The following is a 25281-nucleotide window of genomic DNA, read 5'->3' on the forward strand; positions in this document are numbered from 1 at the left end:
CAAACCTCAAGGGAGAAGCAGACCATTTATTCAGTGTTCCAGTTTTGCACACTTTTTTAGCAAAAAATGTTTGTGCAACTGCAATTTTTACATATCAAAAAGCCCAAGGGTAAATCATTCCTGTGTATGAATACATAAATATCTACACCCATACAAAAGTTGTTCTCATCCAAATAAAACTTGAGCTTGAGAAGTCAACTTTAGTTTAAGAAATGAACTTAAGGGAGCCTCCTGAATGAAGCAGCAAATTTGAAGCAAAAATTCTAAGAACCGAAAACATTGTCAAATTACGCCCATATCAATAAGTTAATTTATTTTTAAATAACCACCTTCTTTTCTGTGTTAAATAGATCACCAACATTGGACAATCCTCTCTCACCTTTTAAGAAAACTACATAAAATCATAGACTCACATGATTTGTTAGCAACTTATTACACTTACACTTTTCTTCCCAAGTCTCAATCTTCTTCGCAATAACAACAGCTTGTAAAACACTTTATCATGTCTGATTAAGTTTTAAAAAGTCCTCATACGATGCAAAATTGAAAGATGACCAGTAAAGAAGCACAGCCCCACCAGATAATATGAGTTTCAGTCTCTCCATGCATGACATTCTTCAGACTGGAAGAACGACGGAGAAGTTCCAGTAACTTCTACATTGAACTTTGGTAGATCAGAGAAGTGGGCAGAGGACTTCTCAATGGCTTGCATCACAACTTACCAACTGGAAAAGTGCCTCTGGTGACAAAAGAACCTAAAGAATCCCGCGTAAGAGCATTTGTTTTGTCCCTGTAGAAATCAACCATTTCTAGGAAAGTTAAAATGGCTTTTTTCTTACTTATCCATTGGAAATAAGAGTTTTCCTCTATGTAGTAGTATCACAGTGACAATGCAAGGTAGAAAACTATTTATTTTATTCTCATGCATCCAGCTCTGGAGCCCCCAACATAAGAAGGACATGGATGTGTTGGAGTGAGTCCAGAGGAGGGCCACAAAGATGATCAGAGGGCTGGAGTACCTCTCCTACAAGGACAGACTGAGGGAGTTGGGGCTGTTCAGCCTGAAGAAGAGAAGGCTGCGGGGTGACCTTATAGCAGCCTTCCAGTACCTGAAGGGGGTCTACAGGAAGGATGGAGAGGGACTTTTCACAAGGGTGTGTAGTTACAGAACAAGGGGGAATGGTTGTAAACTAAAAGAGGGCAGATTTAGATTAGATATTAGGAAGAAATTCTTCACCATGAGGGTGGTGAGGCACTGGAACAAGTTGCCCAGAGAAGCTGTGGCTGCCCCCTCCCTGGAAGTGTTCAAGGCCAGGTTGGATGGAGCTCTGAGCAGCCTGGTCTAGCAGAAGATGTCCCTGCTCATGACAGGGTGGTTGGAACTAGATGATCTTCAAGGTCCCTTCCAACCCTTACTATTCTATGATTCCATGACAGCTAGGATGCCAATCGTGTTGAAACCCCAAGCGCAAACCAGTTCTGCGACCGGCAGTGGTTCGATGGAGAGATTTGGACACGGGATCGATTCAAAGTCTGCCAAAAGTAAGGTAATGTCGTGAGAAAAGGCACCACCAGTCACACAAGGACAGCAACAGGGTGCCAACCTTCTGGTGTTGGCAGGACAAAACTATTTTTGGTCTTTTCGACAATGCAGTACTTAACCTTCTGTGAACTGACAGCAACAGCGTGCAGCCAACGGAGTCCGAAAGCAAGTTCAAGGACAAACACAGCTCCTTCGGCCACACAACAAAGCTGCAGAATTCGGTATGTCACCTGATGTTGCGGAGAGAAATGAATGAAAAAAGATGGATTAAACTCATAGAGGACAGATCTGCCAGTGATTGATAAAACTGATGGTCATCAAAGATTTTGGTAAAGGAAACCTCAGTTTACCAGAAGTGAAAGATACATTAAGGGAAAGACCAATTTGTACAGATCTTCCACAGTCAGCATGTTTCTACAGATGCTGACGTTGTATTTGTACTGAATATAAGACACTGGACTGGCTAGATGTTTGGTCTGACTCAGGAAACATCTTCTTTAACAATTCTGCTAAGTAGAAAAAGTGTTTCTGTATATTATTCCAAGATCTGAATTGGGCCTCGTATCTTAAATTTGAGAGACTGCTTTGAGGCTGTGCCTTCAGTAACAATTAAAGTATTTGTTTCGGAGTTAAAATTTTCAGATTTCTTGCATGTTTAAGATCATACCTATTTCTGCTGCAAAGAACAGAAGAATGTCTCTGTGTTGGTAACTCACTCAGATTCTGCCTGACTCCATCCACCTGCCGCTTACCATTCGTTCCCTGCTCCACAGGACATCTAGGACAGGAACTTTCATAGCACCGCTTGCTTATTTCTTTCCTACGATAGTGTCCTGAACAACAGTTTGTAGGCAATGCTAAAACATAAGAAATCACTAAAAGCAAAATGAAGTTGTTTTGTAATGACGTTGTACAAACGGCACAAAACTAGAAACACCCTTTGAAAGCAGATGTTGGCCCACAAGAAGAGATGTCAACACTGTGAACATGCTCGAGTGCATTGCAAAACTCCAACCCTGAAATTGTTAAACACCATAGCAGTTCAGGAACAGAAAAATCTTTTAATTACTCTGCCACACAATAAGTAATTCAGTACTGCAAATAATTTACTGACTGCATAATTTGCCTACAGGCTAAAATGCAACTGAAGACTCCCTAAAGCTTTGCACTGTATACTAATAAATGAGTATCGATGACTGCATGTAACTCCCTGACGACAGGCGAAAAATGCAGCTGAAGATTCCCGAATGCTCTAAAACATACGCAAGCACTCACTAGCTCACCAAAACAACAGTCCACTGAATGGGAGCCCAGGCAGATCACAATCCCAACAGACCTTTATTGTGAGCATTAGAATGCAGTCAACATTATTGCTATCATAAAAAACAAATCACAAAGTATTTTGCTTCTCTCATAGAAGATTTACTAACAGTGCACTGCTGCCTCTCTCCGAGTGGGTAGTGACAATACACTGACGCAGACGGCTACAGCTGAACGGAGGTGGCTCTGGCCAGCGTCAAAGTAAGGAAGGCTGCTGTTTGAAGTAAATGGAAATTGAATCAGTTCCAGCTACTCAATCCACAGAATAAGGCTGGCTCATCTACCGCTCACACACAGGCCCAGTGTGTATGGAAAGGGAAATTCAGTCCCGAACGATTTTTCACGTTAGTTCATTTTCTCCATGCAGTCTCAAATTTTTTGAGTTGTTCAGGCCGGTGCAGAACGGCTGCCAAATGCATCATCTGCTCTCTGTGCAGTGGATTTTCACCATCATTACATGCTCCGTATTTGTTTGCCATATATTAAACAGATATACACATAGTGTATAATACTTATTGCTAAAGACAGACCCCCACACCCAGTGCCCAGGACAGAACACAGTATAATAAACATCATCACTGAAGCATTTCAAACATCCTCTGTAAAATGATCACCTAAAGCCATATGGGCTCTGTACAACTGAAAAACAAAAAAAAAAACCAAAACAAAAAAAGAAACGTCAGTTAAGAAAATGTGAGGATAGCAATGGGCATTTAGAAAGCAATTAAGCCTCTGACATTAGTAAGCGCTCCAGAATTAAGGTGCATGTACTGCAATGTTCCTAAGCCACAGAGAGAAAATCTACAGTTCCAGCCTTTCAAACCGACATGGCAAAGATGGGTCCCGTTTGCAAATGAGCAGCACAATTGCACGCCCCCCCTTTGCACGTCAGCACCTCCACGTAACTACTAACAGGGCAAGGTAGGCAAGGTGGCCTGATCACACGCTTCTGGCGATGAAGCCCCTGTCTGCAGAGTGCCTTCCACCCCGTTTTTGATTTTTACATCAAGCTCCAGTTCAGTTCAGGATCTGTTTTGTAGCTTTTAAAGTTTCAGTGAAGAAGAATAGATGCAGTTTCCCTTCAAATACAAGGGAAAAATATTCTGGCTTGCAAGCATCAAAATACTTTAACAGTTTTACTGTGATGTTTGAGCAGCTCCTTTACAACCCAACCTTCAGCTTGGTAAGGAGCGCTGGAGCCCAATAGTGCCGGAGGGGTTTTGCTGCAATATTCATTCAAGTCTAGTTAAGTCAGATGGGAGTAGAGGGAGATCACCACTTGCACAAGATCAGAAGAGTCTTACTACAGGAAGGCAGCAAAAATATCCAAAAACTTTGATCACGGTACCCACTGGCAGCTGAGGACAGAAGAACAGAGGAGACCTTTCTCCATGACTGCTTCCCACAGCACCAGAAAGGACTGGGCACATGAACAGAGGAGTGAAGTCCTCTAGGCATCACAGAAGACGACAGCATGTAGAAAGCTGAAGAACAAATGGAGAAACAGATGCAAGATGCAGAACAAACAGATGAGGAGCACATGTAGAAGCTTAGAGACAAGAGACAGGTGGATGTCAGCCATACAAGAGGACTGCACCCGTGGAAGAACAGTTGCAGCTCTTTGCCACCCAGCAAATATTTGAAACCTATCGGAAAATTGCAACTCACCATTTTCGACCATTTTAAAAAGGATGACAGGCTTCTACCACTGTTGAGCTATGAAGTAATTTACAAAGATCTCTGCATCTAAGGCCAGAATATCGAAAATACAGGCACTAAACCTACAGCTAGCCAAGACAAGTCTTAGCAGGAAGCATCTTCCAGCCCATTCCCCGCTATATGACTTGAAGGATCTCTATCCTGTAACTGAAACACAGGCAGCCCCATCATGTGATATCTCATCACATCACCAAGATGACATTTCATTTATGACTGCCATCACTGCAACTGAAAACACACAATTCCTGATGGAGATGCCTACGGTACGATCACATGAAGGAGGTGGCTTTGAAATGAATCACCCTGATACCTCCATAAAAAAAAAACCCAAGCAACTGACCCACTGTCAGACAAAAAGTGGGCATTTCAAAGCTCCACAAGTTTGCCATTTCGCCCTGTGAATCATAAGAGGCTTCTGTACAATGGCATTTCCCTTTTGTTCATTATCATTAAGAACTTCTATTAAGTTCAAAGAATTTAAACATTTTACCTCTCTGTGCACATGTATCAAAACTAGTCCTTAATCACCATATACTATTTCCTCCTGAGACAGGGTCTGCCTCCTCCATCATACAGCACAAGTAATTGCAATTCATGCCCCGATGACTGATGTTGCAAATAGACTGCGTGTAGATCCCTGGATTATTTACAGAGGAAGCAGGAAGACAGGTGGGAAATGATGCCTACAGGAGAAAGATTCGATAAGGCCGGAGAGAAGAAGTACTGGTACGAGCCAGATCACATCGGGTTTGACTGGCACACGAGCAAAGCAATCAACTATAGGTTACATTCTGTGCAAAACACTTAGCATTTTTATGGCACTTGACCTGTAAGTGTTCAAAGAAAAAAAAGCTTCCAAAGCATCCAAAACCTTTGAATACTTGAGCAACTGGGGCCAAAATTAAGGTTCACATTACAGACTAACATCACAATTTGAGAAAGCAAACTCAGACAAGTTTGTGAAGCGTTTAACAATACCCAATGTATCACAGCACTGTCCATAAGGACACTGAGATTGTGTTTCTGAGAAGATACGAATGCTTGCAGAAATTTTTATATGTGACTACACAAGAAATGAAGATAAAAAAATACTGAACAAATTATTTGTTTTTGCAAGCACAGTCCATCTTGAATAAGGCAGGATCCTGAGGGGAAAAAATTACCTACTCCGGTAAATCTAAAGATCATTACACATACAAACAGAAGACAAGTTAAAGCCGCAAAGGCAACTAACTTTGAGCTTGCAATTTCCTTTTCAGGATACTATTCCTCCACCTCTGCACTAAGAAGGAAACCTCCGTGCTCCCCACCGGGAATCTCTCAGTCCACCTCCACTTTCAGCAACATTTACAGTTCTATTACATCACACGCATGCACACACATTGCATAATATTGCTACAGTGTATGCTGTATAAATTATGTAAATACATTCCACTTTGTTTCAAAGTAATTCATCTGGATTTACACTTCTGTTATACAGTACACACAGTACCACATTCAAGGATATGCAGCAATTGAATAATATATAAAAAAGTCTCACATATCCAAAAGGAAGTAGGTCATTCAACTATTCATATTGTTTGAAGCAGTTATTTAAGCATCCAACTATATAACACAGAGTATTTAATTTATTAACAGTTGCTATAAAAATGTCAACAATTCCTCAGCTCTTGTGTTCTTTCTGCATTCTGAAGTTGTCAATCGTGATTCCATAATTAACTTCCATGTTACCATACAGCTCTCTAACGTCTCCTACAAGCTTGATGTGGCAACTTTTTAAACAGCGACCACTCTGTAACAGGGGTTTACATTTTGCTTTGGACATCAAGAGTGATAACTCACTTCAGACATGACAGTCAGATGGAGATGTCAGGGTAGGTTAATTTTAGCAATGAACCAGCCATGCTGCTTTCTTTCTCTATAATGGTTTTATCATGAAAGTTCAATGCACTGGTTGCAAAGTCTTTCCCAAATAATCCGTCTTTGGCGCATTTTTCAACTTCAGGCATCCTCAAAAGGCATTCCAAGATTTTTTGATTTTTGATGATGTATACACTGTAACAATCACTTCTTTCTTACACTTGTATGTAGATCAGGAAGAAAAGTGGAAAATGTAGAGTATGCAGAATAGTTTTAATAAACAGTTTTACATACAGTACCTTACATATAGAACAGTGTGTTTGCAAATTTAAATAATTTTTGAATGTACAGTGGCTTGTACTCTTATCAAAAGGTAAATTCAAGTTTACTGTCTATCGGTTCTAAAATGCATTTATACAGATAACTAGAACTGATAAACAGACGTGAGGCATAAAATGTTCAAGTATCTTAATGTCATCAGTTAAATAGCCTCCTTTTAACAGTCATATTTTACAAATTTCAAAAGCTGTACATACATTATATTCAATTTTAGAAACTGCTTGTTAAAAGGTAACATTTCATGTTAACCACCAGTTCTTATAGTCTCTTGTAATAAAACTAGACATGTGTAGATATAAATGTATATAGTATGTATACAAGTACATGTGTATCTATACACACATACATATACATACAAATACGTATGTAGCACTGGATACAGCGGCAACTTATAAGCACAGGGAAAGTCCTGGGCTCAAAATCCAGCAAGAGCTAACAGAGCAAGTAGGTCGCCTTTGGTTTCATGATGTTTCATTCATTGAAGCTGAAAGATTTTACAAAAACATCTTGGACAATCTATCTCGTGATTTTTATTCTAGTGGTTTATTGTATTCACTGCCACAGACAGTTTTGCTGCTTTTGTCATTCCTCATCCCAGCTGAGGATGGTAAAGTTTCAGAGGGCCATCACCAGAACAGAGCTAGCCAGGACAAAAATTGTACCTTGAATCCTGAATACTGCAATAGAACATAAAAAAATATAAACTAGATACAATTCTGGATGGATTGCTGGCACCAGGTAGGACTTCGGAAAAAACCTTCATGTAAGTCAACCAATCTCTCATCCCAGTGGTTTTAATAGTATTTGGCACGTCTGACCACTATTTGCCACTTATGTTTTAAAGGAGCCTAAGGGTGCTGTAACAAGGATTTCTATTTAAAAAAATACTTTAAAAAGGAGACCATGATAAGTAATTTCTTTCAAAAAAATCAAAGCTAGTATGTTCATTTTTCTGAACATTTATGAGAGAAGGAAATAATCTAAAAACTTTCCTTGTAGAGAGGATACAGATCTCTTTGTGTCTATCTTCCACGAGCAAGGTAAGAGGAATTCCTTAAAAAAACAGTTCCCAAGAATTTGTCAGCTGAATTCTGCTAATTTAGAATTTTTTGCCAAAAGGTTTCAAAATAGCAGCATTCTTCTTCAGTTTTTGTTTGTTCAACTTTCTTTTACGCGGGGATTTTCTTGTTTATCATGTTAAAATCATATCAACATTTCTCAGTACGTAATATATAACATTTTGAGGCTTGGACATTGACTATTCAGATTTTCAATACAACAGATTCCTTAGTCTAGATTTCCTCTCCTCTCTCTAAAGCTTCAGGCTATTAACGTAAATCAGCAAAGAACCAGATAAATGTTCAGCTTTTTGCTGTCTTCCTGTCAGTCTTGCGGCTTGCAAGACAATCCACTGTAAGAACCTATTTTTGTATCTTTATTCTTCCTTTTGTCATACAGAGCAAAGCGTTGCTATTTGCTGTACTTTCCCCATGTCAATTAAGAGCTGTTTGATACGTCGCTTGAGCTGAGGCAACCTTGCCAGTGGATCTGGGGGTTCCAGTTCTCCAGTGAAATCAAGCCAGCTTTCCAAAACTACAGAAGGAAAAGGAAGAAGTTGATTAGAAAATAATTAGAATAAGTCTCTGAGAAACAGTTTTCATAAAAATTAAACTTTTCTTTCTTACTCTGTCTTGTATAAGAAGGGAAAATACACTGAGGCTGTGATTTTTATTTAACAGAAGAAATTTTTTTATTAGGGAAACACCAACTAATTCTGTGCTTCAACCAAACAACATACAACCAAACATATCTTCTGATTTGACTGTTACTATAAAAAAGTACCAGGGAAAAAATTACACCCCGGGCTAACAATTTACCACCTACACACATAAAAGAAACCTCAGTTCACGGCCTTCTAGCTATGACTGTTCTGCAACAGAAAATGCAATTCTCAAATGCAAGGCTTGCTTCCATCACTTTAACAGGCTCCTGTTTTAAAGGTCCAGATTACAGAATAGTTTTCCAATCTTGAACAAATGTTTTTCAAGAAATTTCTATGCTTGTAGAGACAGAGAAAGGAAAAGGTCAACCCTGTTAGCCTAGAAATACCACCTAGTACAAGCAGGAATATTGAAAGTAAAACTGCAAATAGTAGTATAACAACTTTGTTTCTCAAAAGATAATTAAGAACTCCTATTACTAGACTACACACTCCTCTCATTCTTAACTTCTATGACTGGCGAGTAAAATTATGTGCTGTAATATTTGCTCCTACACAACAATTTCATTCATATTTTCTCATGAAGCCTGATTTTTCTTCCCGAAACCAGTTACTTACTAATGTATAGGAAACCAAAGTTCAAGTCAGAAAGAACACTTGTTTTTTTCCCCTAAATACTGTCAAATACTAGAACAATCAGGCCAAAAAACCACACTCCAGGTGTAAAAAAAAAAATCCATCAACTTCACGATCCATGTCTGGACAAAGACTGGACAAGTCATCTAAGCTTTCTGAAGTCTGCCTAATCTCACAAACATGAGCTACACTTTCATGGGTCCTGAATGCTTAACCTACTTTATTTGGCATTCAAAACTTGTGGAAGGGGATTGGGGGATCAAGGATACAAGCTATAACTATAATTATGAGTATCCAAATTTGAATACATTACTTAAAAATCTACCCCTCAGTGCCTCAGATCACCTTCAGCACAGTGGCTATGAAAGATGCTGTTACAGGTGTATTAACAAGAATCCGGCAATGCAGTTACCATCAACTTCTTTTTCAATCAGGTCCATTCTGCTGGTGACTTCGTTCTGTACATTCTCTATATGGGTAAGGAGATTTAGCTGCCATTGAAGATGTGTGTCCACTTGTTCTTCTGAGCCTTTTCTCTCATTACAAACAAACACAGTGCTTCCTTCAGCAGAATTCTTCTTCATAGGAGCAACAGAAAGAAAAAAAAAAATGCCATTTAAGAGAGTTTTTTTGTTTCCTTTTCTTTTACTTTCTGGTCTTGATTTCAACACTTGAGTTGCATAATAAACCATGCTGTTTTAGAACTGTACTTCTGTCTACTTGACAAAAAGCATACTCAAAAAGCCATGTATCAACATCAATAGACCAAACCAAACAAAACGCATATTCCATAGAAATGAACATGTACACCACTGGGGGAGTGAGGCAAGAGGTAAACTTTACCAGCTCAAGTGCTTTGCTAATGCACTAAGACAGATTGCATTTCTGTGCTGTTTTTGTACAAATCGTGACTTAAATGATGAAGTGCTGCACTGCATCGGTCTACCATTACCAAAAATGTCCAAAACCCTAAGGTTTGTTTCAACCATAGCCAGAGAATGAAGGAAAAGTCCCTGAAATGCAGTAATATCCAAGATGTCAGAAGTCACTGTTTTGCACAAATGAGCTGGGCATTCTACTTGCTGATTAAGACAAAAGGCTTCCCTTCCCACCACTTCGATGGTCCCATGTAACTTGCAAGTAGTAGTCCCGGACAGAGCTGAACGTGTTTGGGGATAGTTACAAGTGCAGTAACATGCAGAGTTGTGCAAACATAGTATCTGAGGATGACTGAACTCTTTGAAATAATTAGTATCTTCACAGCAAGTCACAGATAACACACAGGTTCCTCGTGCTTCTGTATCTGACATGTCCACTAACAGAAATGACCAAAGGAAGCACACCGGATTTAACGAGGTCCGCATCTCTGTTAATCAGCAGGATTCAGTTTCCATTTTATATCCACTATGACCTCATATCTGATGAAGTTATTTCACTACTGGTGATTCTGTTTTAGGGACTGGAATGCTATACACGTGCTCACATAGCATCAGTTTGTGGCAAACGCCAGAGCAAGAGGTGAATTTTATCGGATTAATACACTTCGCTGATGAAGTGTTCAGCTAATTTTTTTCCACATCACATAACAGATTCAACACCATTTTTTTCTTAAAGTATTTCTTCCTGCCTTCAAGAATGGGAAGAGTGTCAAGAGAGGGGAAGAAAAAAACAGGGACTGACAGATTTTAAGATATTTCTTAAGCAAAAAAAAATAAAATTCTTTTTAAGACTTAAAATCAATTAAAAAAACAAATCAAACTTGGACCCACCTGCTGGCAGCTTTAGGAGTGAATCCTGGAGGACAAGTATTGTTAACACTCACAATATTCATCAGTTAAACTCATTTATCGAAGAGAGATTTTCAAAGTCATAAAAGCCTCTAAACCTTTCAGATATAATGTTTCTTGTCCCAAGACATCAGGTTTAACTCCACAGTGTTTTCACTATTCAAACTGTTATTAATCTCATAAAGGATTATTTCCATCATAAATAAGAAATGCCCTATCAGACCCTCTCTAAAACCACCACAGAACAATATCATTTTTCCTTTGCTGTATGAGGATCCAAGTCCATAACTCTAAAGCCAAGATCATCTGTTAGGTGAATCTTTTCGATGCCCACTGCACTAAGTGCTAAATAACTTAAGATCTAAATAACACCATAAAAGACTTTTTTTTTTTCTTTTAATGACCTCTGTATTTATTCAAATGGCTAGTAAATGCTCCTTGAAATAAAACCCATAAGATCAAACAGGTCCTCTGCTAAGCTAAGAGATCAATGCCATCAGGGAGTGGCGGCAGGGGTAGTAAGAGAAGCAGAGTACAGGATCCAGCTTGTGAAGAAGAAATAAACAGGAGATTCAGGTGGGCAAGGCTCATGCTTTCAGAAGCAAGAACAAGGAAACTAAATACAATTGTAAAGATGATGCATAGGTCAAAAAGGGACATGATAACAGTCAATCTGAACACTGCCTATAAAAGAAAAGAAGATACGTAGCAGAACCGTAATCTAAGACAAAACAGTATATGGAAAACAAGAATATTCCAGGCTCTGCAGGACACTAGAACGGAGCATCCAAAGCCTCAACCAAAACTTTGACAAGGAGAGGTGAAGAAGGCACCTTACAGAGAAGTCAGCTCATGTAAAAATGGCACTTCAATGTCAGTGTCTGCACGGTTTTAAGGTAAGCACAAACAGGTTCTTGGAGAACTCAGTCCAGACAAAGTCTTCTTTCAGATACCAAGGCTGACTACTGACAACAAGGTGAATTACGGTGTCCCAAAGGAAGGAGTCCTCTGACACTGCCCCAAAACAGATCGATTCCTGGATTAAAACAGAGCGCTCAGCTTTCTAGACATATGCTTTAGTCTCGGAAACATTAGTTTTGTTTCACCGCTCACATATATTTTCTTTTAATTCTGAATCTATTTATACTATTTACAATGACAATTTAAGCTGTTGTTGGAAGGACAGTGTATTTCACACTGCTGCATGTTTTCTTACTATATAAACTGAATATAATCGTTCAATTTAGCATACAAACATTTAATTATACATAGTGAGCCAAAATATCCCATTCAGGCTATATAGCTTACATGCCACATTTAAAACCAAAATAAAAATAAAAAAGACGTATCTTACTCATTTCTTCCACACCAGAAACTGTACTTCAAAAGGGGGATGAGTTGGGCGATTTCTGCTCACACAGTTCGTATTGTAGAAAACAGAAAGGTCTGTTTCACTTTGTTTTTTTGCTCAGAGAGAACTCTTCACTAAAACCAGACTAACTAGTTTCAGATCTTTTCCACAACGTAATGGATTCAAACCATTAATGCAAAAATGAGAAAGAGATGTTTAAATAGCCAAATATAATTCTGACTAAAAACCTGTGATACGTTTAATTAGAAGAACTATGCAATATAAAAGACTCAAAAGAAGTCGCACACAAGGGGAAATTAGTTGGTCAATAAATCATTACTTGTGGTATTCCAGATAGTGTTGCTAATAAAAGAAGAATACTGTACAGTAACAGGAACTACTAAAAATCTCAGTTTAACAATCAACAAAAATCCAAACCATATGTAGAAAACAGAACAGAGAGGAAAAAAAAAAAGGAAACTTGTCCCTTTTTACTCACCTTGCAAAAATACATGAGCGCTGTTTCAAGACCTGCATTTTAAGCATAGGATTTTTTTCCACAAATCACTGGATTGAACATAAGCAGTTTTAACACAGGCAATACTTTAATCACACTTGGCATTTCATTCACCAGCTGAAATGGGTATACACCACCTGAAACTATTTCAGTGATGGAACTTTGCTTCTAGTGATTTCTGCTGACTTCTTTGACAGAATGTTGACTTAAAACAATGAACATTTCTAAATACTTGTATGAGCTTGAGTTTTATCACACTGAACATATTTTTCCAACTAAGAAATTTCCCAGATGAAGAGTGATACTTACCTGCTCAATCATGCCATCATTTTTAAAAGAATATTGTAAACAGTTTTTATTCTCTGTGTGAAATTCCTGATCTTCCTCAAAACTACTTGTATCTTCATCATCTGAACTCATAGGCTCAGTAACTGCTTTGCAGTCTTGACCAAAACTCTGTGGTTTTTGGTAACTGTGCTCACTTGTGATGTATGTTTCTTCCATCTTCTGGGGTATACTGGGTGGCTCTTTATGGTTTTGACTGTGACACGTCCTTTCAGTTGGATTAACAGCATCTGGAAAAGTCACTAATTTTTTCTCTACCCCAACAGTTATTTTTTCTTGCTCTTTTCGCATCCCTGAGTAAGCCCAGAGATGAAGGTCTGGGTGATGCTTATTTCTGCAACACGGGGGAGGGAAAAAAAGGCAAAGTTATAGAGAATACCGCTTACAGCACTGAACTATTAAGCATCCACTTCTGCTAGATCACAGCTATTTATAAGCACAATTATCAAACATGTAAGTATTCCCAAGTCACTTATCAACTTAGGATAAATCCAGAATGTCCCTTTAACACAGAATTGACTATAAAAAAAAAACTTTTTGAAAGTCACCAACAATCCCAATGTACTTGGTTCACTCAGGTGCTGAACATCTAACTCCCACTGAAGCTGGGGATGCTCTACATCTTGCACTTGAATTATTTAAACTATTCTACAATAAAGAACTTTAATGTGAGAGAATAATGCATATGCAATAATGGTAGTCTCTGCTATCTAAAGATGGAGAATAAACCTTGGACTGATACTTACTTTAATATCCCAATCTTCAACTGCAGTCCATGCAATATTTCAGTTACACCATATACATCCGCCAATAGGTGATGCGTTGACACAATCTTTTTGGCATTAAGATGAGAGTAGTTTTCTTTCAAAAATGATAATCCACACATGTGTCCATTGTTTAGCCAGTCTTTATCATAAAGGTATTTGGCACTCCACCTCTGACCTGGGGTAAGCAATAAACAAATTGAGGGCCATCTAAAGTCAGAGCAGATTTTGTATTTAAAACTAGAGTTCTATAATTATATGTTGTGTTCTCCTAAATATCTCTTAACATCCATGAAAGGATGATTCAAGATCTTGCTACTAATGCGTTAAAATTTAGTTTTCATGGATTAAGAGGAAACTCTCAACACTTATGAAAACAAAAATAAACCTGAAATCTCAAGAACTCTCTAAATGGCGTTTGAAATGAAAATCTCATCAGCTTTGCAATCAAAGTACAGGATATTAAGAACTGTGTTATCAATCTAACTGCAAAAACAAAAAATGTTTAAACTGGCATTTTCTTTATCTAACTACTGCAGCTTACTTTTTCAAAAAGAAAACCTAAGTTACCAATATAAACGTTCGAGAGTGGATTTCATACGGACATATCCAAAGTACCTAGTTTGTTTCTAAAAGACAAATATTTTGCTTCCATACTGAAGTCAATATCTATTTATTAGAAGCCAGGAGACGGCTTCATGAAAAGCAGACATTTCAAAGTTACCTGACAGCAGAGTTCTTACACTCTCCTTTGAGGTGCCTTTTACCAGGCACTAAGAGACAGGATATTGATGTAAGGGGCCTTAGGTCTCCCATGCTATGGCAACATCTACAGTCTTAACCCAACAGGCATGAACGAGTATTTAGCCAAAGCTTCTATAGTAACTTAACAACTATTAAAAAAACCAAAACAAAACTTACAAAAAAAACAAAACTAGAAATGTATAATGCTAATTACTCCAATATTACCATTTACAACAAGGAACCCAGACAAACAGACTGACTAAAAGCGCAATATCTTACACTCAATTTCATATCAGACTATCATCATATACAGAACAAAGAATGGGTTGACGGAAGCCCTTCATACCTTTCAGGAGAATACCCTGTCTATCTCCTTTCTGCCCATTATCCCAATACACTTTAAAATACTGACATTGTGAATGACCTTTTTCTCCTGACATAGAAAGAAAAGAAGTAATGGTTAGGAAGGGAGAGAAGATAAAAAATAGGGACACAGTCTCTGCATAGCAGGGGATAACGAAGTACCTAGTACAGTGCAGGGAAAGAACACAAGACAAATTAGTTCGTTTTAATAAGAAAAAGCTTGACTGCTCAAAGAGTAGACTACACAGAACTATCAAACAAGGATCTACACCGTCGATTTAGATTGAGACTGGGGCAAATGGAAAAGCCACTCTGTCCAGCTCTATTTACCTAAATATTCTCAAAAATAATTAATAAAACCTGCTATTTTATACCTCAAAGAGTTTTCAGATTTCATTTCTTAAATTCAGAATGAGAGTACATTTGAGGGTGTAGTGTCATCGCCCTTTCGAAACAGCTGGACCGTTGGATATTTCACCAGATGACATTTATGTGGTTTGTATCAATTGTCAGGACAACTACTAGAAATTTTCTTCCAAACCATATAGTTTTCCTCCAATAACTACTAAGAAAAATGGGTTTATGGACAGAACAATTTTTAAATCAATATCTTACTGATCAAATGTGTTCCGTTTAAAAGTAACTACTTTTCCTAATTCTTACTATTTCAAATTTCTCCTAACAATCTTAATTTCAAGACGTGCTGCTTGTGCTCTGCTGTTCACCATAAAAGGTGCTAGATATTTTTCACATTTTACATATTCAGTTCCACACCTTTATTTACACAATGCTAGACAAATGCAAACATTACAAACTTGAATTAATATGAAATGACAGCCACAGCATATTTGACTGTACTGTGGTAATGAGTCGTTTTTCTCTAAAAAAAATATTTAAATCAACAGATGTGATTCCAAGTATAGGCAAAACAAATCACTGAAGAATGATTTGTTTAGAAAGACTTTTCAGACTACGACACGAAAAAGCGCTAAGGTTTTGAGGGAATTAAGTTTCAACAACTAAAGCAATGGTAATTAAGATCATGGATAAGATTTAGCGTAGCTGAACAAGACATTACTAACAGGAAAGAAATTTTTTGCTCAGAGCCAAACTTAGAATCACTTGCCCCAAAGAAGTATAACAGATAATGCAAAACAGACAACGCTTTAACAATTTAATTAATGCATAACATCTCTGCTTAAAAAAGCTAAGCAGACAGCTGCAGATGAAGGTGGTTTACCCGTACCTGGTGGATCTCTGCAGATGTAACAGATGTACTGCTCTGGAATGCTGTCCTCTAACAGTCCCATGCACACACTGTGCTGCCAACACAAGCACTCTTCACACTGACATCAGAAAAAAAACAAAAGCAAAAACAAAAATTGAGATAAGTAGATTCAAAAATCAGAAGCTGTTTCTTGTATCGTCAAAATGCAGAGCACAGCAGTTTAACTTAAATAGCTGGTTTGAGTAAGATTATTTTAGTTGGGCAATTTGTGTTTGGGTAGGCAAAGACATCAAGCTAAAAAATAGCTCTAGTTTTGAAAGTTACCTCAACCACAAATTCCAGACTGAAAAAAAAAAGGAAATTGAAGATGTAATATTTAATATTTCATTACAAAATTCAGTATTTTAGCACCTAAATATTTAGTACTGAAACATAAGACAGGAGTATAATATTACAGTAAAGTAGAAAGATAATGTAATACGTTACAGCATAACAGTGAAAAGTAGAAAACTCTTCAGTTTAATTATTTATATTTACAAAGCATTTCTCCAGTGCGCTAGAAAGATGTGTTTTTAATATCGCACCAATGGAAAATCTAAAAGAAAAAGAAAATGAAGAGAAAATGAAAGAGGAGAAACAAGAGAATAGGAGAGCAAAATAGAAGTGGTAAGACATGAGGGCCTAGAAACAGCAAACTGGTTGCTCTGAGTGAGACAAGGCATGAAGAGGAAAAATCGGGCTGTTATTGGACTTGAGAAACAGCCAGGAAGCTACTACTTAAAAAAACATTTCCTTTTCTCGACCCAGGGTTTGCCCCTGTTCTACACATCTGCTGTGTTACTACTGAAAGTCTCTCCTCTCTGCTTTGACACGCTTTTGGGCATCAGCCTGTTCAGAACACTGAAGTCACCTTTCCTCTTGTCATACCACAACGGCTACAATTTCTTCTCCTGTCTCCAAAGATTTCTACACCAGTCCATTTTTTCACATTATTTCCATAGCTGAACTCCTGTTTAGCTCCTCCAGCACAGCGCTGTATATCAGTAACATGTTCGCAGGGACAGTCTTTCTGTCCTTCATTTGCAGGTCTTTCTGTCATTTCCAAAAGACTTGAAGTCCATCAAGGCAAGACAGTCATATTTGCTTCCTTCAAATCTCAACTACAAAGGCTCAGTACTTTCAACAGAAACTACACCACATTAACAGTTGAATACAAACCATTTTTCTGAATGGGGAAAAACAATACAGGAAGTTCATGGCTCTTTTAAAATCACCGACAACTGATTTCTTCTTCACCATCGCTCGCATCTGATCTAATTGCTATATTAAGAATTCCTTTAAAGACTTTAAATTATTCATTACTAGATGGAAAATGCTTCCCTTATTGGAGCACAAATAAATAAGCAGCAGTAGCTGCAATCCATCAGTACCTGAATACTGTGCTGACACTGCATATTCTTCTTCCCTTTTTCCTGTACTAAGTAAGATTTAAATTCCTCTCAGTTTCTAAAACCAGCTACTGATTTCTCATTTGAGAACTGTTATTTTAAAGATGAAGCATGCACATCACGCACACATCACAGTTCCTCACAATATTAACATCTGTATAGCAGAGATTTTGAATACAGCTGAGGAACATTTACAGTGAGCAGAGCGGTAACTACAATTGATTGGCACTGCAAAGCACAAGGGACAAGCCAGAAGGGCTGGTATAATCGGGATGGTCTGTGGACTGGAGAGATAATTTGCATGCAGGAATGGATACTTTATTCCGAATTTATCAACTGGCTAGAAAGAAAAATGTTACCTTTCCTTACAAACATACAAATTGTTAGAGAAACCCCATCCTAGAGTAATAGTTCTGCATACACCGAACAGAGTCACGCTAGGTGCAGAATGTAGAAATGTTCTGTTATTGTTCACTTCTCTTTACAGCTGTCTACATAACTTCGGTCTCCACCACATCAAAAGGGCACCTTCACAAGTAAGAAATTCACATGGAAAACACATCCTCCCCTCCAAACTTCTTTACCTGAATCATAAAGCCATTTTCTTCATCCAGTTCACAAATGCATCTAACAATTTCATTCAGAGCATCATCTTCATCCTGAGACTCTTCAAAGTTAGTTGAATCAAAGTCCTGATTGTATTCATCACCACTAAGTAACAAACTCTCTGTAGAGGAATCATCCAAGAACTCCACATCTGAAAGGTCTAGTAAAAACAAATACATGTGAAATTGTCTCTGCAGAGATACAATATTTTACAGAAATATAGGGGTTTTGGCAGCTTAAAAGGTTAACCTGTATATAGCGAAAAATCGCTCTCAAAGACACTGCTCACATATCAGATTTCTTAACAAATTCTGCAAAATGCCTTTGATGTGATCTCCTCAGAAGCAAAGTAGCAACACTTAACAAAAGCAAGCACCACGCAGAACAGTCTGAGGCGTGTAAGCATTTTGATTTAAACAGATGAAGTATAAATCAGCCACCATATTTATAGCTACAATCCCAAACACAGACTGAATTATTTCCTTTAAAATTCTCTTTCTTAAAGAATTAAACCTAGAAACTGGAAGTTGCTGTTCAGCCAACCTACTTTCTCCACTAAGGTCAACAGACAAGATAGCTCGTGGATACTGGTATGATGTGTTCTTCTCTGAGAACATGCTGCGCAAAGTCAGAGAGCTCCCCGAGGACCGCGTTAATGGAGAGGAGCACCTGTCCAAGAACTCAACAGAACTGTCTTCATAATCCGAATAATCTGAAAAATTAAAAGACAATAAGTCACCGTTACAAAAGTAAAGTTTATGACAAATGCAAAAAATACCCAAGAAAATGTAAGTATACCGCAACATTATGTTCAGAAGCCGAGAATACCAACATTGAGATATTAGGATGACAAAACTGTAAATATGAAGTGGCAAAAGATCTTCATAACATATTTTATCAAAAAATTTCCAGTAAGAAACATAATGAAGTTTAATAGCGAAGACAAGCACTACCCATTTAACTCCTACCACGCACCCATCTCCAAACGTATAGAGGAATCATTTTTCCTAGAACATTACACAGTCTTCCCCTCCCCCCATAATTCGTCCTGTACCCTTAGAGATGTTGTTGGTAGCTCTCTCTTCTTGCCTTAGGTCTGTTTGTGGCACTACCAACATTGCTACCTAGAATTAACTGTAGACTGTCCTGTCAGGTTAAGTAATAAAAGCTTGCCCGCTCACCTGCAGAGAAGCACAAGGAGCACATAGAAAACCCTCCTGGGAGGCTCCCAGGCCCATCCCAGGAGCCACCAGCTGTTGATGGGCCGATGGCTCCTGGGGTGGAGCCAGGAGCATCACAGAATCATTTAGGTTGGAAAAGATCTTTAAGATCATCGAGTCCAACTGTTAACCTAACACTGCCAGGTGCAGCCAAGGGGTATGTAAGGGGAAATCATTTTGGGATCAAACAAGACTTCTTTTAGAGTGTTTAGGGAAGGAACCAAAGGTGGGGAAAATGGACGGACTTAAGTTATTTGGGGAGGAACAAGTGTGGGAAAACAGAGGAATAAGGGAATAATAGAGGAAATAGAGGAATAAGGGCCAGTTTTGCAGAAGTAGTTCGCTGATGAGTACACTTGTCTGGCCATGCCCTGCAGCTGATTAGCCCAGTTTGTCATATCTATGCTGGCAGAGCTGGTGGAGCATCCCTCCCTGGGAGATATTCAAAAGTTGTCTGGGCGTAGTCCTCGGCAACCAGCTCCAGGTGGCCCTCATGAGCAGGGGTGGGGGTTGGACCAGCGGACTTCCAGAGGTCTCTCCCAACTTCGGCCAACCTGCAATTCTTATTAAACCGCATTTTTAACTCTTACCCACGTGAGAGGCTCTCTATTCAGTGTGCAGGTGTGTGTACGGGGGTCTGAATGCCAACAAATGGAGTCAGACCACTGGTCAAAAGGCCCACGTGTCTGTGATGCCAGCACCTGGAGAGACTCGAGAGCGTGACGGAAGCTGCCAGCCACTTGCGAGCGATCTCCAGTTACAGAGCCCCACGAGTTCACGCTGCAGCTCGTGGAGCCAGTGCAAGTGTCTGACTGTTAGCAGAGATCAAGCTGCACCAGCTGGTGGGCAGCTGAAGTGCACTGGGAGCAAGGGACAAATGGGTCTCCAAGGCCCAGCTCTGGGTGCGAGTGCCTCTCTACAGGTGAGAGCCAGGGGGGCTATGGGGGTCTGGGGAGTCCTGGGCAACCCTGGGAGTGTGAGGTGCATGAGTGAGATGGTCTCTACTGCCGTGGAGGTGCGGCCCCGGGGAGCTCGAATCTCCAGGCGCCAGCAACTGGGAAGACTGGGATCCAGAGGTAGCTACTGGGCAGACGGTGCCTGAGCCCAGCTGCTGGAGGATCCACACTGTACATACAGATATACGTTCTCACTAGCGGACCCCGATCCTGCTCCACCAGAGAGGGGAGCAGGATGAGGCTGTCAGAGCATGCACACAAGCAGAGACAGCACTGTGCACCTCTGTCTAGTAGAATATAGCAGTATGGACATTTATATAGATACCAGCATGCTATATCTTACTCTAACACACACTCCTTGCAACAGTGTCAAGGTTCACATTTGCAAGCCTGACCTTAACCATAGTGACTGGAGAGACGGTCCCAGGTAAATAATGGAATCACAAATCATAGAATGCTTTGGGTTGGAAAGGACCTTATAGATCATCCAGTTCCAACCCCCCTGCAGGTACACCTTCCACTAGACCAGGTTGCTCAAAGCCCCATCCAGCCTGGCCTTGAACACCTCCAGGAATGGAGCATCCACAGCTTCTCTGGGCAAACTGTTCCAATGTCTCATCGCCCTCACAGTAAAGAATTTCTTTCTAATATCTAACCTAAATCTACTCTCTCTCAATTTAAAACTGTTACCTTCACCCTACCACTACACTCCTTGACAAAAAGTCCCTTCCCATCCTTCCTGCAGGCCCTCTTCAAGTACTGGAATGCTGCTATAAGGTCTTCCCAGAGCCTTCTCCTTTCTAGGCTAAACAGCCTCTCAACCTGTCCTCACAGGTGAGGTGCTCCAGCACCCTAAGCATCTTCGTGGCCCTCCTTTGGACCTGTTCCAACAGGTCCATGTCCTTCTTGTGCTGATCAGCCAGTAATTAAGAGCAGCTATCCACTTACTCCTCTTAAAACTTTTTAATTTGAATGTGAGTAACCAGATTTCCACCCTTCTGTAGGAAGGATCCCTGCTACCACCTGTATCTAGATTTTTCTTGCAATGGGTTCCGCAGTATGCTTCTCTACTAAATACCTTCCATAAAGCCACTGTTCATATTTACTTTCTCCTTACATGAAAAACACAGTGTCTCCCACATTCCATAAGTATATTCACTGTAAGGGAGTCAACTCAATGAGTGGCTCAGTTGATTTCTTCACGTTGTATTGCTATGAGCCTCACTGTAATAGAACAGTACAAGTAACAGAAGTTATTTACCTTCTGTGTTACATGGGTTTTATACAAACAGTCAGTCATGCGTGTACTCAGAACACAAAAATAAGTTTTGTTGGGTTTTTTTGTTTCTTTTAAAGCTTTGCACAAAACTTTTCTGGAGCACACAATGTGCCCCCTCCCTCTTCTTCCCCAGGGTGCCTCAATTTGATTTCAAAGGAACAGAGCATGCCTCACACCCTTCCACTTCTGCCCATGCCCCTAGCAGAGTGAGCCAGTCCTGGAGAAAGAGAAATCTGCTTCTTTTGACAGATCATTTTTCAATGGGCTTTTTCAGGGTCAGACACTGGAGTCAGAATCTGTCAAAGTATTTTTCTTTTTTCATCCTCAGTTAAAAGAAAAATATCCAGGAAGCATACCTCAGGATTGCTAGAAACAGATTTTCACAAGATGAATCTGCAAATAATAAAGTCCTCAAGTTTTACTCACGCTGCTTTCTCCATCTGGATTTAACATTTCTATTTGTTGGGGCACTGGGAGGTATACAGTTTTCTCCTGATACTTACAAGCATTGGATATGGCCCCTAGAAGTTGGAACCTAATCGGCAAGGGTACCTCTGTCAAGTTTCTATGTATCAAGACAAGCTGGCAAAAACAATGAAGAAATAAAAATAAAGGAAAAAAAACAAAAACAAGAAAACCCCACAAGAACTCCACACAACAAACCACCTTAGAATTTCAACAAGACAAAGCCAAAGCACAACACTGGGCACAGGAACACAGCGAGAGGTACTCTATTCGAATCAGCCTGGATGAAAAGGGTTTGCAGAACCCACCGCATGTCGGAGCTGTACGGAACGAGAGAACCAAATGCACCCCAGACAGCACGAAGCCTTCGACTCTGATCTCCAGCACAGTGCTTCGCAAAACAGCAAAGTATCACATGCTCAGGTGAGAGCCACCAGTCTGACCAACTCCTCCCAAACCTTCCACACTGTGCTCTACATCAGCCTGTTCTGATCATTCATCTAAATTCCGGAATTCAACACCAAAGATGACAGATAACTTCTGTTTACCTCTTTCTTTGGAAATACATGAAACAGAAGGCTCGGGGAAATACTATGCGAAACGCTTCCCCACTACAAAATTTACCTTTGCAGTTTTGAACATCTTTCAAATCTGTAGATTAACTTGTTACCTGTTAAAACAGTTTTGCTCAAAATATCTTTTGTCAAATATTTCAGTCCCCATTTTGCTTATTTTTATGCAAGATCTTTTCCAAACACCTTTACGCCAACACTCAGTCACATAATCAAAGGACAGAAGATCTATAAAACATTTTTCTTACTCTTAAACTGTACTGAGAGTGCTGCTGGGGATATTTCTGCACACAAGGTGATGGCACATTACTTTTGAACACCTTCCTAAAAATGGAACCCGTGTCAACTCGCTGCCATTTTTTAACTAACACAGATGAAGTAGCCAGGACTGCTCAGGATCCTGGGGTTTTTGTTCTTTTCTTTGGCTCTTGCACACCTAGCATTTACCAGTATCATCTTGCAAATACGTAGATACCTTCCCAGTGTAAGAAAAAAACTCTCAATAATTTTTAGGTAAAATAAGCAGCTGAAGTTTATAGTTTAAAATTATGTTACTCCAATATAAGGATTACTGTAGTTCACATTCAAGCACGGCATCATTTGGGAGCATTTTCATGTTACAGCACAAATTTTGGACAGACACACAACAGTCACTGTCATCTCAGAAGCTCCTTATAATGCACAGGTTTTTCCACATGCTCTTGAAAAAAAAAATAATTGTAGAAAATTCTTTATTTGATATGTTTTAAATTTTCACTTTCTCATATTTCAAGAAATTTTAATCAAAGTTACCATGACTGATATCCAGTAAAGTACATGCTCAAGGCACACGAAAGTAAAGTCAGTCTGATTGGCATAGAAAGGAGAGTCTCTGTTCTCATTTTTAAATTTTGAATATTTAGACGCAAAAAAAAAAAAAACAGACAAATCAGCAGCAAGATAAAAATAAATAGTATTACTTTAAGTCCTAAAACACTTTTTGAAGTAAGCAGGGATAGTATCCGAAAACTAAAGTTCAGATTTGGCAAGAAGACAGAATGAGTCTGCATTTGCCCATGCTGTTATTTTTATTGCCATAATTCTGCAACTAATACTGCACTGCATGCAAAGAAAAAAGATAATAGAATCATTAAGGTTGAAAAAGACCTCTAAGATCATCAAGCCCAACTGTCAACCCAGCATCACCACGCCTGCTAAACCACGTCCCGAAGTGCCACATCTGCACATCTTTTAAATACCTCCAGGGATGGGGACGCCACCACCTCCCTGGACAGCCTGTTCCAATGCCTGACCACTCTCTCAGTAAAGAAATTTTTCCTAATACCCAATCTAAACCTCTCCTGACGCAACTTGAGGCCGTTGCCTCTTGTCTTGTCGCTAGTTACTTGGGTCAAGAGACCAACACCTGCCTCACTACAACCTCCTTTCAGGTAGCTGTAGAGAGCAATAAGGTCCCCCCTCAGCCTCCTCTTCTCCAGACTAAACAATCCCAGTTCCCTCAGCCGATCCTCGTAAGACTTGTTCTCTAGAACCTTCACCAGCCTCACTGCCCTTCTCTGGACACACTCCAGCAACTCAATGTCTTTCTTGTAGTGAGGGGCCCAAAACTGAACACAGTTCTCGAGGTGCGGCCTCACCAGTGTCGAGCACAGGGGCACGATCCCCTCCCTGCTCCTGCTGGCCACACTATTCCTGATACAAGCCAGGATGCCATTGGCCTTCTTGGCCACCTGGGCACACTGCTGGCTCATGTTCAGCCGGTTGTCGGCCAGCAGCCCAAGGTCATTTTCCTCCAGTCAGCTTTCCAGCCACTCCTCCCTAAGCCTGTAGCATTGCAGGGGGTTGTTATGACCCAAGTGCAGGACCTAGCATTTGGCCTTGTTAAATCTCATACAGTTGGCCTTGGCCCATCAATCCAGCCTATCTAGATCCCTCTGCAGAGCCTTCCTACCCTCAAGCAGATCAACAGTCCCGCCCAGCTTGGTGTCATCTGCAAACTCACTGAGGGAGCAGTCAATCCCCTCATCCAGATCGTTGATAAAGATGTTAAACAAGACCAGACTCAAAACTGAGCCCTGGGAGACACTACTCATGATCAGGTATCTGTCTATGCCTATCATGTAGAGACAGGCTGTAATTACAAAAATGAGGTCACAGACCTAAGCATCTTTTCAACATTTAAGGCAAAAACTTATTCTTTGAAATTTCTGAAATTTGACATTCATATGGCTTAGAAACGTTTTAGTGTCTAACGCCAGATCCACATTTTTTTAAATAAGCAAAACCACTCAGTGTAAACTGAACGCACCATGCTGTTTAGATTTCTTCTTTTTTTTCTTCTTCTTTTTCTGTTTCGATTTATGATCCTTCTCCTTCTTCTCTTTTTTCTCCTTTTCCTTTTCTTTCTTTTTCCCTGAAATAAAAATTTAATGTTTTAAAACAGCAGTACCATTCCAAATTACTTGCTTCATTTGGCTTAACCTAAACATGACATTCAAA

General features: G+C 39.5%; 1 protein-coding gene across 12 annotated transcripts in view; it reads right to left on the reverse strand.

Moving 5' to 3' along the window:
* Positions 1–2874: 2874 nt before the first annotated feature.
* PHF20L1 (PHD finger protein 20 like 1) overlaps positions 2875–25281 on the reverse strand; it is a 60720-nt gene continuing 38313 nt past the window's right edge. For 5 of the 12 annotated variants that reach the window (XM_075415525.1, XM_075415524.1, XM_075415527.1 and 2 more), the window contains 9 exons: positions 25091–25195; positions 18838–19002; positions 18269–18450; positions 16255–16354; positions 14992–15078; positions 13884–14079; positions 13102–13471; positions 9550–9715; positions 2875–8374 (listed from right to left, as the gene is read on the reverse strand). In XM_075415525.1, coding sequence (XP_075271640.1) covers positions 8232–8374; positions 9550–9715; positions 13102–13471; positions 13884–14079; positions 14992–15078; positions 16255–16354; positions 18269–18450; positions 18838–19002; positions 25091–25195 — 1514 coding nt within the window. In that variant the 3' untranslated portion in view covers positions 2875–8231. The remainder of the gene's footprint in view (positions 8375–9549; positions 9716–13101; positions 13472–13883; positions 14080–14991; positions 15079–16254; positions 16355–18268; positions 18451–18837; positions 19003–25090; positions 25196–25281) is intronic. The other 7 variants (XM_075415532.1, XM_075415529.1, XM_075415528.1 and 4 more) reach the window with 3 other exon arrangements.

The sequence above is a fragment of the Opisthocomus hoazin genome, chromosome 3, assembly GCF_030867145.1.
Source record: "Opisthocomus hoazin isolate bOpiHoa1 chromosome 3, bOpiHoa1.hap1, whole genome shotgun sequence".
NCBI lineage: Eukaryota > Metazoa > Chordata > Aves > Opisthocomiformes > Opisthocomidae > Opisthocomus > Opisthocomus hoazin.